At 39.4% G+C, this 12,330-nt stretch overlaps 1 protein-coding gene across 1 annotated transcript in view; it reads right to left on the reverse strand.

Annotated features, from left to right (window-relative positions):
* The window catches only part of PCOLCE2 (procollagen C-endopeptidase enhancer 2), an 88,599-nt gene that overhangs the window by 22,916 nt on the left and 53,353 nt on the right, over positions 1-12,330 (reverse strand). The window contains exon 5 of the mRNA XM_044667608.1: positions 163-299. Coding sequence (XP_044523543.1) covers positions 163-299 — 137 coding nt within the window. The remainder of the gene's footprint in view (positions 1-162; positions 300-12,330) is intronic.

Raw genomic sequence — 12,330 nt, forward strand, 5'->3', positions numbered from 1 at the left:
TTAAAAAGTAATTTCTCTAGCAGAGCTTTGGCACGGATCTGAGAGAGTAAGTTCAATATCTTAAAAAAAAATGTTATGAAAAGTAAAAGACTGTCAGACAAGCTAAGAAGAAATGAGTTTCGGGTCATGAAGAAGCTGGAACAATAAACCAACAACACTTACGCAGGTGGTCTGTCTCCACAGTATTTTCCAATTCTTTTAGCATCATTGATTTCTCCCCCATTGAATACAGCCACATAGTCATATCTGCAATAGTTATCTTGTTCCACATCAAACTTCTCAAACTTGACCTCGATTACCTACAGATAAAGCACGGCATTGGACAAAGTTAGCAGATAAATGAATGATGCTGGACACTTCGTGTGAGCTTGCATTTCTCCCTTTCCTCGTCTCTAGACTCGGCTTAAGATTCCTCTGAAATATAATTATTTTTGAAACTCCTTTTGGTATTCTTTAGATCTTTCTGCCTTCGGTCATGCTTGTTTAGATTTCATGAACTCTTTGATTTGGTTAACAACTTCATTGTATTCGTTCTCTTAAATTTTTAATCATTCCAGAAGGTCACTCCAATAGCAGTTAACAGAAGCTACAGCTATTCGCTGCCTTCTCAGTGTGGCATAAGGCTCATGTATCTTATTTAGTTGACAGTGTGGTAAAAGCACTGAATAATGCAATTCAAGTGAGCAAATGAAATTCTATCTCACCTTCATTTTCCCCTGAAGGAATATCACGCTCATAAAAATATTGTCCAAGGCCATTCCCCTGCATTGTCAACATGAGGGGCAGGGAGGATAGAAATGGAGTCCTTTCTTCGACATTGGGTGTATATTTATTTTGCAAGTGACAAATTCACAGAGACAAGTTAAAAATATTTTGGGGGATCGAGAGCTCGGAATTAAAATTTATATGTGTACCCTGGACCTTTTGAGTCTTTTTATCCCTTCTTCTTTCTTCCACCCAAACTCCCAAAAGTTCTTGTCATTCAGGTCCACTGGCCTCCTTGCTCCTGTCACCTGGCCCTCCATCTCTCTATTCTGGCCATTTCCACTGGCTGTCCCCCATACCTATCACTTTTTCATCTACAGCTTCTCTTGTACTCCCTGGCTTCCTTCAAGTCCCACCTTCCGTAAAAAAGCTGTTGTCAGTTCTCCTTAATCTTAGTATCTTCACTCTGAGATCATCAATATTTTTTTGTGTGCATATATCTTGTTTGTAAATGCCTGTTCTTTCCCCTATTAGACTTTAAGTTTCTTGAGGGCAGGGCTTGTCTTTTCCCTTTCTTTAGTACAGTGCCTGGCAGATAATAGCTCTTAATGAATGATTTTTGATGGACTTAAACACATAATTATAGGATCTCAGAGCTGGAAAGGACCTTTGAGGTTAAATCCAATGTTGCTATCTGATACATGAGCACATTCGATTAGAGTTTAAGTTCTTTGAAAGCAGAGGCTGTGTTGATATTCATCTTTGAATTCCCAGCATCAACACACAGTACTTTTGACATAACAAACACGTAAATGTTTCTTCAATTGCTGGACACTCTGCAGAATGTAGTCATACATCCTTAGATCACTTCCAGTGACAAGAAAAGGCACTACTAGCAAGAGAATCCATCCCATTTTTTGGATAACTCTAATTGCTAGAAACTTCTCAAATCATAGCTGAGTTCTGCCTTCTAACTTCCGCTCATTGGTCCATCTTCTGACTTTTGGAGAGACAAATAAGTCTGTTCCATCATAACCTGAGGGTACCCAGTACCATAAGGGTGAGTTAACATCCCAGGAGAGGAGTCAAGAAGCCAATGGGGTCAATACAAGGCTATTGGAGGCTAGCTAGGTTTCTTTGCTTGGGGCATTTCTCTACCCTGACCAAGGTAGTCAATGAAATGAGTCTGTGGAAAAATTAAAAATCAGTGCTAGAAATTCTGAAAATTGCTGGGATGGGTGGGTGAAGGAGAAATGCTGAGAGAGAGGAGCAGTGTTGGAGGTGATCAAGACCAAGATGGCAGATACAAAGAATATTAGTCAGTTTCTAGAACAAAGGAACAAAAAGCAATGAATTCAGGATGTAGCACAGCCAGAAGTGATGAGATTTATATTCAGGTACGCAGTTAAGTATGTAAAGAATTAAATTAAATTGACCTCAGAGGTCATCTAGTCTAATCCATATCTGAGCTGAGACCTTATGTACAATAATCCTCCTCAACTTCTCCTGGAAAACTGGGAGTGACAGGGTACCAGGGGATTAGGTCCTCTGTGATGATGACAGCCTAAGGAGCTTGCAGGAGGAAAGGAAGCTAAATTCAGGAGAAGATTCAACATGAAGATTGGCTTCACTGAGGAAGAACAGTTAGTGACTGGGGATCCTGATTCATAATCCAATCGATATAATGAGAATGATGGTGATAAAGATGATGATAATTGTGATGATGATAGCATTTATCTAGTACTTCAAGGTTTGCAAAGCACTTTACAAATATTGTCTTATTGGATAGTGACAATAACCTTGGGAATTAGGTGCTATTGTTATCCTCAATTTATTGATGAAGAAACTGAGACAGATGGAGTTTAAATGACTTGCCTGGGGATCACACAGTAAATATTTGAGGTAGGATTTAAATTCAAGTCTTCCTGACTACAGCTAACTCTCATAATATTTAAGGTGAGATAAGTAAGTACCATGATGATCCCCATTTTACAGATGAGGAAAAAGAAGGGGATCAGAGAAGTTAAGTAATTTGGCCACATCCAGAAAGTGTCTCAGGCAGGATTTGAACCCATAGTCTCCAGGTCCAGTGCTCTATGTCATGCTGCCCCTGAAGTTATACTCCAATGGTTCAAATCCCTGGATGGGAGGAATTATATGTGAATTTCAGTCAGAAGAAAGATTGTATTTATTTTAGAGAACATGTTGAGTAAAAGAACTGTGTGATGAATTTGCTTGCATAGGTCAAGGTTAAAGAGTCATTCACTTTCTTGAAGTGCACCTATAGAAGGCATTATGACATGATCAGGCCATCCCACTATAAGCTGTTGGTCAGTTGGGGTGGGAGTGCGGCATCAACAGGCACCTTGAGGGTGGCTTGAATGGTGCCAACAGCTCACACTGAGGTGGATGATTCTAGGAACTGAATTATACCAACAAAGTTCCTCCAAGAGAAAAGAAGAGGGCACTGGATTAGATTTTCTGACAAAGAAGGTCCAGGAAACAGGACACATAGAGAGATCAACTCTGTGGGAGTCAGTTCTGGAGCTCTTGGAGCCAGGGGCTGGCCGTACAGTCTCCAAACTTTGTGGCCCAAGGGCTGTTCTTCTATGGAGGTAGAATTGCCAGCCATCTGTGTCTTTGTTAATCCTCCACAGCTGTGCTGTCTGGCAGTGACATCCAGATGTCATCCCACTACAATGGGACAGCCCCTGTTCTCAGGGCTAAGGGTCTTATGGATGCTCTAACCACAAATCACCAAGGTATAGTGAAATGAGTACAGCATTTAGAATTAGAGACATGAGTTCAAAGGAGTCAGCCGACAGCCTCAGAGATAGCTAAGTGGCAAGGTAGATGAAGCTCTGGACCTACAGGCATGACAATGGAGAACAAAGAAGGGCTTCTTGTAGAAGGTGGGACTTTGGTTGGGACTTGGAAGCCAGGAGGAAATGATGAATAGGAGAGCATGGGAGACGGTCAGTGAAAATACCTGGAATTTGGAGATGGATCATCAATGAGAGGAACAACTAGGTGATACTCCATTATAAAGTACTCAGAGACAACAGGGAAGGGAGTGAGGTGTTTGAGGCAAATTGGTGGTATAGTGGTTAGAGTTCTGGGTATGGTGTCAGGAAGATCTGAATTCAGATCTCACTTTAGATACTAGCTGTGCGACCCTGAATCACTTAAACAGCCTGCCTCGGTTTTCCCAACTATAAAATGAAGATCATAATCACACATACCTTCTAAGACTGTTCTGACAATCAAATGCAATAATAGCAAGTGTTTAGCATGGTGCCTGAAACAGAGCAGAGGCTTAATAAATGTTTGTTCCCTTCCCCAACATTGACCAAGGACAAAGCCATTTAATCATTCTAAATTCTGGCTTCCTCATCTGTAAGAGGGGAATAGCAACAACCACAACAATAATACATATGGTACTTACTTCACAGGGCTATGGTGAAGATCACATGTGAGAGCTTTACAAACTTGGAAGTGTTATATCAATGTCAGCTATGATTGTTATTATTTTGGGGGGAGAAGGAATGTACAAAATAAGGAGGAGCATCTGCATGGTGCAGAGGATAGAGCACTGGGTCTGGAGTCTGTAAGATAAGTTCAAATGTCACCTCAGAGACCTATTAAACAGTTGATCCTGGGCAAGTCATTTAACCCTAATTGCCTCAGTTTCCTTTTCTGTAAAATGAACTACAGAAGGAAATGGAAAATCACTCCAGTATCTCTGCCAAGGAGACCAAAAATGGTGTCCCAAAGACTTGGACATAAAATGACTGAACAACAAACAAGAAGGGAAACATAGAGTTTCTTGGTGGACTTGGACATGTGTATGTCCTCATCTGTCCCATAACTTCCTCAGATGACCAAATAATGGAGCTGTCCCAATACCAGTATTTTTAATAAGGATTAAGTGCCAGGTTTCCAAGTGCTGAATACATTAGAAAATTACTGATTCATTTGTAGTTAGAGAAAGATATGCATCTGCCTGGACTATAACCTGAATCCCTGAAAACAATCTGCAGGACATATTGAACCAACGACTGCATCTTAGCACCACCGCGGAAAAGAAGAAGCTGGTGAGGTGCTGGGGTGGGGGTGGGGGCAGAGTTTCCAAAGATTGAGATCTACACAATCAAGCAAGCAAGCAAGCATTTATTAAATATATGTGTCAGTTCTTACAACACATAACATCAAGCAACTGTGCCTAGGAAGAGAAGTCACCAATCAATAGTTCCAATAGTTACAGGAGGGATACAAAGTTGGTCCCTCCTCCCAATTCTAAGTCAGACCAATGTGAAGTTCAAAATCTCACTGGAGTCCACTTGGTCCAAAATCCAAAGGACTTGACAGTTAAAGAAGCTGAGATTCACTAGCAAGAATAAGGTACGAACTAGTTCTGCCTAGTGAGAAGGAACACAAGAGAGGTGACCTCAGCACCGTGTGACCCATTTGTACTCCCCTGACCCCCTCGTGTTTTCTTCTTATTCCCAAGAAGGGTAGATGCTTTAGTCATAGCCCGCTCACCCACAGTACAAGTACATCAGCCTCTTGGCCCATTCCAAAAGGATTTTGTGGGACCAGATGCCTCCTTAGTGAATTGGTTCCTAGAGACAGATCATCTATGGGGGTCTGAGTGAGATTTGTTTGGGGAAAAAGGTGGAACAAAGCTACCAGAACAGTTCCTGGGAGACACGTCTAAAACCCATTATCCATAGTGAGAAGACTACCCAATCAGAGTAAGCAGGGATGAATCCAGTCCCCTCTTATAAGTCCACGCTTAATTCTAGTAAGCTGCTTGACAAATTGACTCATAAAGTCTCCTGTTCCGAGCTAAGTCATGACTCACTGTTTGGAATGGACTGAAGTAGTCAGTTGTGCTCTAGTGGGACAAAAAGGTTGACTAAGAGTCCCACCAAACTAAACTTGTAAGCTAGCTCTGACAGTCATTAGCTTGTGACCTGAAGACAGTCACTTCATCTCTCTGAACCTGTTTCCCAATCCAGAAAATGGAGATAACAATATCTGAACTACTACCTACATTAGGTTGTTGTGAGGAAAATGTTTCATAAGCCACTGCTTCTTCTTGTCACTCATCACTGAGTTCTGAGCTATTGTAAGGGATCCAGTCTGTCTGGTAGCCTTTTTTTTGCCTGGACTCCATCTTCAAAGGTCTGTCATATCCTAGATTATCCAGCGGGGGGAAGGGGGTCTCTTCCATCAATAGTGTCACACATTGTTAGACTTTTGGTGTTCAGTTGTGTTGGATTCTTTGACCTCATTTGGGGTTTTCTTGGCAAAGATAGTGGAGTGCTTTGCCACTTTCTTCTCCATCTCATTTTATAGATAAGGAATTAGAGCAAATAAAGTTAAATGACTTGTCCAGGGTCACACAGCTAGTAAGTGTCTGAGGACAGATTTGAACTCAGGAAGAGTCTTCCTGATTCCAAACCTAGTGCTCTATCTGTGCCACCGTGTTATCAGTATGGCTGATAGTGGTCACTAGACATTTTGTAGGAGTAGAGTCCAAGGCATAATTTTATGAGTCATCTGAGTCAGGATCTGAACTACTTTTTTTAGTCAGTGAGAAAGGATGTCTCTAGTATTTGAGGGTTGAGGGGTTGGGGAAGTAGGAATTTTAACTGGACTCCAGACAGGACATTTCTCTTTTGTATTTGTTGTTGTTATTATTTATTCTTTTCAGTTGTGGCTGACTCTTTGCAACCCCATTTGGGTTTTATTGGCAAAGATACTGGAGTGGTTTGCCATTTCCTTCTCCAGATCATTTTACAGATGAGGAAACTGAGGTGAATGGGGTTAAGTGACTTGTCCATGGTCATACAGCTATAATATATATATGCATATATATATATATATTGAGAGGGAAAGAGAGAGAGAGAGAGAGAGAGAGAGAGAGAGAGAGAGAGAGAGGGAAAGAGGCCAGATTAGAACTTAGGGACATAAGTCTTCCTGATTCTGGGCCCAGCACTCTATATCCACGGTACCACCTAGCTGCCCTTCCTCTTTTGTGAGGCTATCTAAAACTGGAGGCTGATGGTTTCAATTAGGAAATTGAACAGTGGGGACAGAAGCTCTCTTCATTGATGCTGTATTGCCAGGATGGGAAGGGCATGAGAAAGGGAAGGAAAGTGCTTTCATGATTTCATACTCTCCATTAAGGTACATTCATTAAGGAGGGTTGTGCAGATTATAACCTATAGAAGCACATGGGATTTTGTGGTGGATGGGACAGGATTGCTTGGAGGAGGATGTTGGTCATTGTACTAAGGAGATCATTCAGGAGAAATCAAGGGAGAAAAATGTAGGATTCCTAACAAGGAAGACTTAAAGAACCTTTACCAGGCAATAGACCTCATAGTCAAACCAGGAGAGATTAACCACATGGAAACCGAGCATGTTGTGATCATAGTTTTTGTTTCAATTTGCATGCTCAGAGTTCTGATGTCTATGAGCTATTTTTATTAGGAAGATGCTGTCCCTACCTGTGTTTGCTGAAATTAATCTTCCATAACTCTGCTGTCAGTGAAGCCCATACATTAAAGATCTCAGGGAAAGTGGCACCTTGTTTTGGAGAATGGACGGGGCAAATATTATGCATAAAATAAATCAATGGCAAAAGAAGGGTGGCGCAGGGAGTGATTTTCATTCTAAGGCAGAGAAGAGTTAAGTTGATGTAGAGATAACCAAATAGATGCCACTCAAGAGATCATCTAGGGGAGAGAAGACGGAGGGAGTAAGCATTTCTATAGCACCTGCTATGTGCCAGGCACAGTGCTAAGCACTTTACAAATATTGTCTCATTCGAGCTAAGTGGAGGGTATAAATTGGAAGTATTTGTGATGCAGAAGGAACGAACTTTACTAGAATGTAGTTCAGGAAACTTCAGTCCTGGATTCAGGGAAAATGTTTTTTGTAGCTTATTTAATCTATGTTTTATATAAACGAATTTAAGCTTACATGTAATCCCTGTGGGTTACAAGAATGTTTGCATACAAACTACTCAATATCAAGTTACCAGAAAAGGGAGGGTCAGCCCTTGGGTCAGTTAGAGACAAAGAATGAAAGCAAATGAAGCGATGGATCCAAAATCAGAAGCTCCCTGGAATTCTAGAAAGTCACAGTGAGAGGTGGTAGAGGCCAAGTTTCTTCAAAAAGAAATGAAGTGGAAGGAACACAGAAAAAAGGGGCTAGATATCAAGAAGAAGTTGTACCTGAAGAAATATAGCACATACATATGTGTGTGTGTGTGCGTTGGGAGAGGAAGAACATAAATTGCAAGGTCTTGGAGGGCAAGGATTATATCTCTTTCATTACTGTCTTCCTCCAAGAGCCTCTTGCATCTTGCAGAGTAAGTGCCATGATGTCCAATGCCTCAGTTTATCCAGGGACTGTCCTAGGGCATTCTCTTTCCCAATAGGAAGTAGAAGGAGTTCAGTAACCCAGGACTCTGAAATGCTGTAATAGTTTTAGTTTGAATGTAATGCAGTATTTCTATGCTAAGAAAGGGACAAAAACAGGCTGTTTCAGAGGACACTGGGAAGACCCCCACAAACTGATGCAAAGCCAAGACAACGGAATGGAGGAGGAGGAGGACAATCTAGACAATGATAAGAACATCATGGAGCAAAAACAACGTGAAAGATATTACAATTAATGGATGCAATGATAAGCCATGGAGTCCAAAAGGATGAAGATGAAATAGGATGACTTACTTCCTGGCAAAAAGGTGATGAACTTACATATTCAGAGAGACATACATTTTCAGGCATGGATAACGTGGGAATTATTTTTATCCCTGATTATACAGCTAAAATATTGAGGAATTTTGGGGGGAGGAAGGCCTATTTTGTTTAATTTGCTCAATTGAGAATATTTAATTAATTAATAGAAGCAGTGGGAGGGTCAGCTTAATAAAAAATACTTGTTACCTAAAGAAATAAATATATTTAAATATAAAAGAAAAATATATGTATAAATATATGTATTATATAAGTATATCTAATATATAAAAGAAATAAAAATAATAAACTCTTAAAAAGTTGTACAGGACATAATTTGATCTTATAGCTCATTCCACAATGGTATACAGTGTGGGATAAGAGAAAGATTATGGCAACCAGAACAAAGATGGCAGCTCATTTCCACTGTGCAATGCCCCATTGGACTCCTGCCACTGTTTTCACTACTCCACCCCTTACTTTCATGTTACAGGGCATTTCCCATCTGGTTTTCACTCTCTCATGCCAAACCTATTTGTCCAGCCAATGAAACCACTCTCCCTGTGAACCTTTCCTACTTAAATCCCATCCTAAAGGCTCCAGCTGCCCACTCCCATTCTCCTGTTCCAACTCCCTCTCTAATCTCATTAGAACCCTTTCATGGTGATACCTTCAAGACAGCTCACAAACAATTCCTGCAGGAGTTATTTCCTGGTCTTCTCTCTTTCCTTCTTTCCCCCACTCCTCCAGGACCTTCACTCTGAGATTATTTTCCATTTATTCTGTTAATATCTGGTATGTACTTTGTTGTTTGCGTGTTGTCTGTCCCATTAGAATGGGAGCCCTCCCCTTGAGGGCAGGGACTGTGATCTTCCTTGCTTTGTATCAATAAAGCTTAGCCCAGTCCTTGGCATATAGTATAGGCTAAATAAATGTTGACTGACCTACTCTGACAACTGGAATGTGCTTGTGGGTGAAGGAGCATTATCCCTAGTTTTTGTTGTTTTGTTCAGTCATGTTTGACTCTCCACCCTTTTTTAAGAGTTTTCTTGGCAAAGATACTAGAATGGTTTGCCATTTCTTTCTCTGGCTCATTTTACAGATGAAGAAACTGAGGCAAACAAGGTTAAGTGACTTGCCTATGGTCACATAGTTACTATGTATCTGAGGCTAAATTTGAACTCCAGGTATCTTTGCCAAGAAAACCCCGAATGGAATCATGAAGTGTCAGACACAAGCACAACAAACTGAAATTAAGTTCTTCTCTGAAGCTGTTTAGACTTGAAAGGCAGCCAGGTTCTTCTGATGCCCCACCCCTGGGTATGACTGAGGGAGTGGGCAGGGCATGAAGAGAGCGGGTGGATGACTTATTTATAAGGTTACCTTATAGTGTATTATTAATGTTTTGGGTTTATCTATATGCTATGACTTCTCAAAAGTTACAAATAAAATAATGTTCAATGGACTACTAAAAATTAAGTTCCTATCTTTAGACTTGGAAATTCACCATTTGGAGGGGATAGGGGGCAGTACTTTTGAAATGATATAAGAAAAGAAAAGGAAAGGGGGCATTCTTTCAATGAGCCTTAAACACAGGAAATATCCCATAGATTTCATAGGATGAGAAAGTACTGCTAAATTATTCAAGACCCACTTTTTCCATCATATATTCTCTTCTGAAGAGGGTTCCCAGTGATTTCAAAAGCTTCTCTCATGTTTAAAAATTCAAGAGATCCCAGCCAAAAATTACATTAACAAAATAAAAGAGTTTATAAATTGGATATAAATACACAAAAGAAGTAGAATTTAGCCATAGAGAGAATAATAAAAGAATTCTAATAGATAATGTGTGAGACCAATTAAATAGCTCAGAACCTGGGTATCCTAAGATATTTAAACCTATAATAGGGTGAAAAAATGACCTATTAAATTTCAAAGGATTATTCATATAACTCAAATTACATTTCCTAAAACCTAATTTAATTTATAAAATATTATAGTGTTCAGTAATAACACCATAATAGTAAGCAGAAAATCTTTCATTGTAGATTATAAAATCTAGGAGCATTTATTAATACATTCTCAAATTTTGTTATTAAAATGAAAGTAGATTTCAGGATCATGAACAAAGTTTTTGTTTCTTATCAACAAATATTGGTTCTCAAACGTTTTTGTACTTGAGATCTCTTCAGACCCTTAAAAATCGTTAAGATCCTCCCAGAGAACTTCTGTATATATGAATTATCTATTAATATTTACCATATAAAAATTAAGTTGTCTTAGTATTATTATGGAAATTGTTTTGATCTTCTGGGTCCTCTGAAAGAGTCTCATAGATCTCCAGATCACACTCTGAAAACCAGTGATCAGCATCAATGTTATTCTGACTTGATTTATCCATTAATGAAAATATTGGGATTCATATTGGGAAATATTTCCCAATATTAATCTCAAGCTACATCTTCTACCTACAATGTGAACAAGAGACTAGTTTTGAAGAATTCACTGAACAACATAGCAATGGTCGCCATAAAATAATAGGTGTATTTCTGGTCCTATAATGTAGGTTTCGTCTGCCTCTACATTTTGGAGCTAGAATATTTTGACTCTTTTTTTCCATGTTAAATATGGAAACAGAGTCCCAGAAAGCACACAAATGTAAATAATCAATGAACTAATCAATGCCAGAAATCCAAGCTGCCTTTACTCTCAGGAGCAAGGAATCAGTCTTTCTGCATGGAACTTGTACAACATCTAATATATGAAAGACACATTTTAAAGAACTCTGGGCCATCTGTCACACCAATCCTAGCTTACAATTTCTTTTTTTTTTAGAAACAGACATAGTTTGCTTTTTTGTGATGTCGATGCTTCATTAGCTGCTCTTTATTACTTATCATTTAATGGTTATTCTTTAACACATTAAGGACCTTTGATTTTGGGGTGCAAAATTCCATCCTTGGAGTCAGAATTCTCTCATTTGATGCAGATCGTCATTGCTCTACACTTAAATAGACTGTCTTCATAAATTGTGGCAAAAATATATCATTATTTGGGTGGCCAAGTCCCTTCCATGTGATAAATTTTTCCAAACTTAGCTGGAATAATCCTTGGATGAAGGCCAGAATGGTTCAGACTCGAAGCATTTCTAATAGATGGCTTTTTTCAAGCTTTGCCTGAATTTGTGCCTTCCATATCCAAGGTCATGTCCAGGATAGTATGAAGCATTAGAGCAGGGCATTAATGGAGACTGGTGGCTATGATGACTATTACGAGAAATATGGAAAATGCTCATCTCAAATTTATCCATAGGATGATGATTTTAATTGTCTTTAACAAATAAAACATGATTTTTGTTCTGCTCTCTAGATAACTAAGATCTCTCCTGGCTTTGGGATCCTGTTACTTTTCTTAAGAATTGTTTTGAATATTGGAATATATCAGCTTTGTACAATAGAAAGTTAAACTTGTAACTGTAAGGATTCATGAAACACGAGAGGCTGGTTTTTTCCCCCTGCTCTCCTTCCCTCCCATCCAGGAAGATTTGGAGGTGAGTTAGGCAGCCCTGGCTGTCAGTGCTAGTCAAAAACCAACAGGTACAAGAAATGTGGTAAATTATTATAGGCTTCTTGAACAAGTTCTGACTTTGACAGTAGTATTAATATTAAAATGACAGTAATAATTTCCAAGAATAGAAAGAACCCTTACATAGCAAGTCCAATTTCCTCCTGCATAGATGAAATGATAGCTAGATACAGCTCTGAGAGATTCAGTGATAAGGTACATAGCAGAGTTGGGATTTGAACCCATGTCTTCTGACTCCAAATTCATTCCTCTTCCCATGATACTATATTGCTTGTCTTCACTGATT

This window comes from Gracilinanus agilis, chromosome 3 (genome assembly GCF_016433145.1).
Source record: "Gracilinanus agilis isolate LMUSP501 chromosome 3, AgileGrace, whole genome shotgun sequence".
Classification (NCBI taxonomy): domain Eukaryota; kingdom Metazoa; phylum Chordata; class Mammalia; order Didelphimorphia; family Didelphidae; genus Gracilinanus; species Gracilinanus agilis.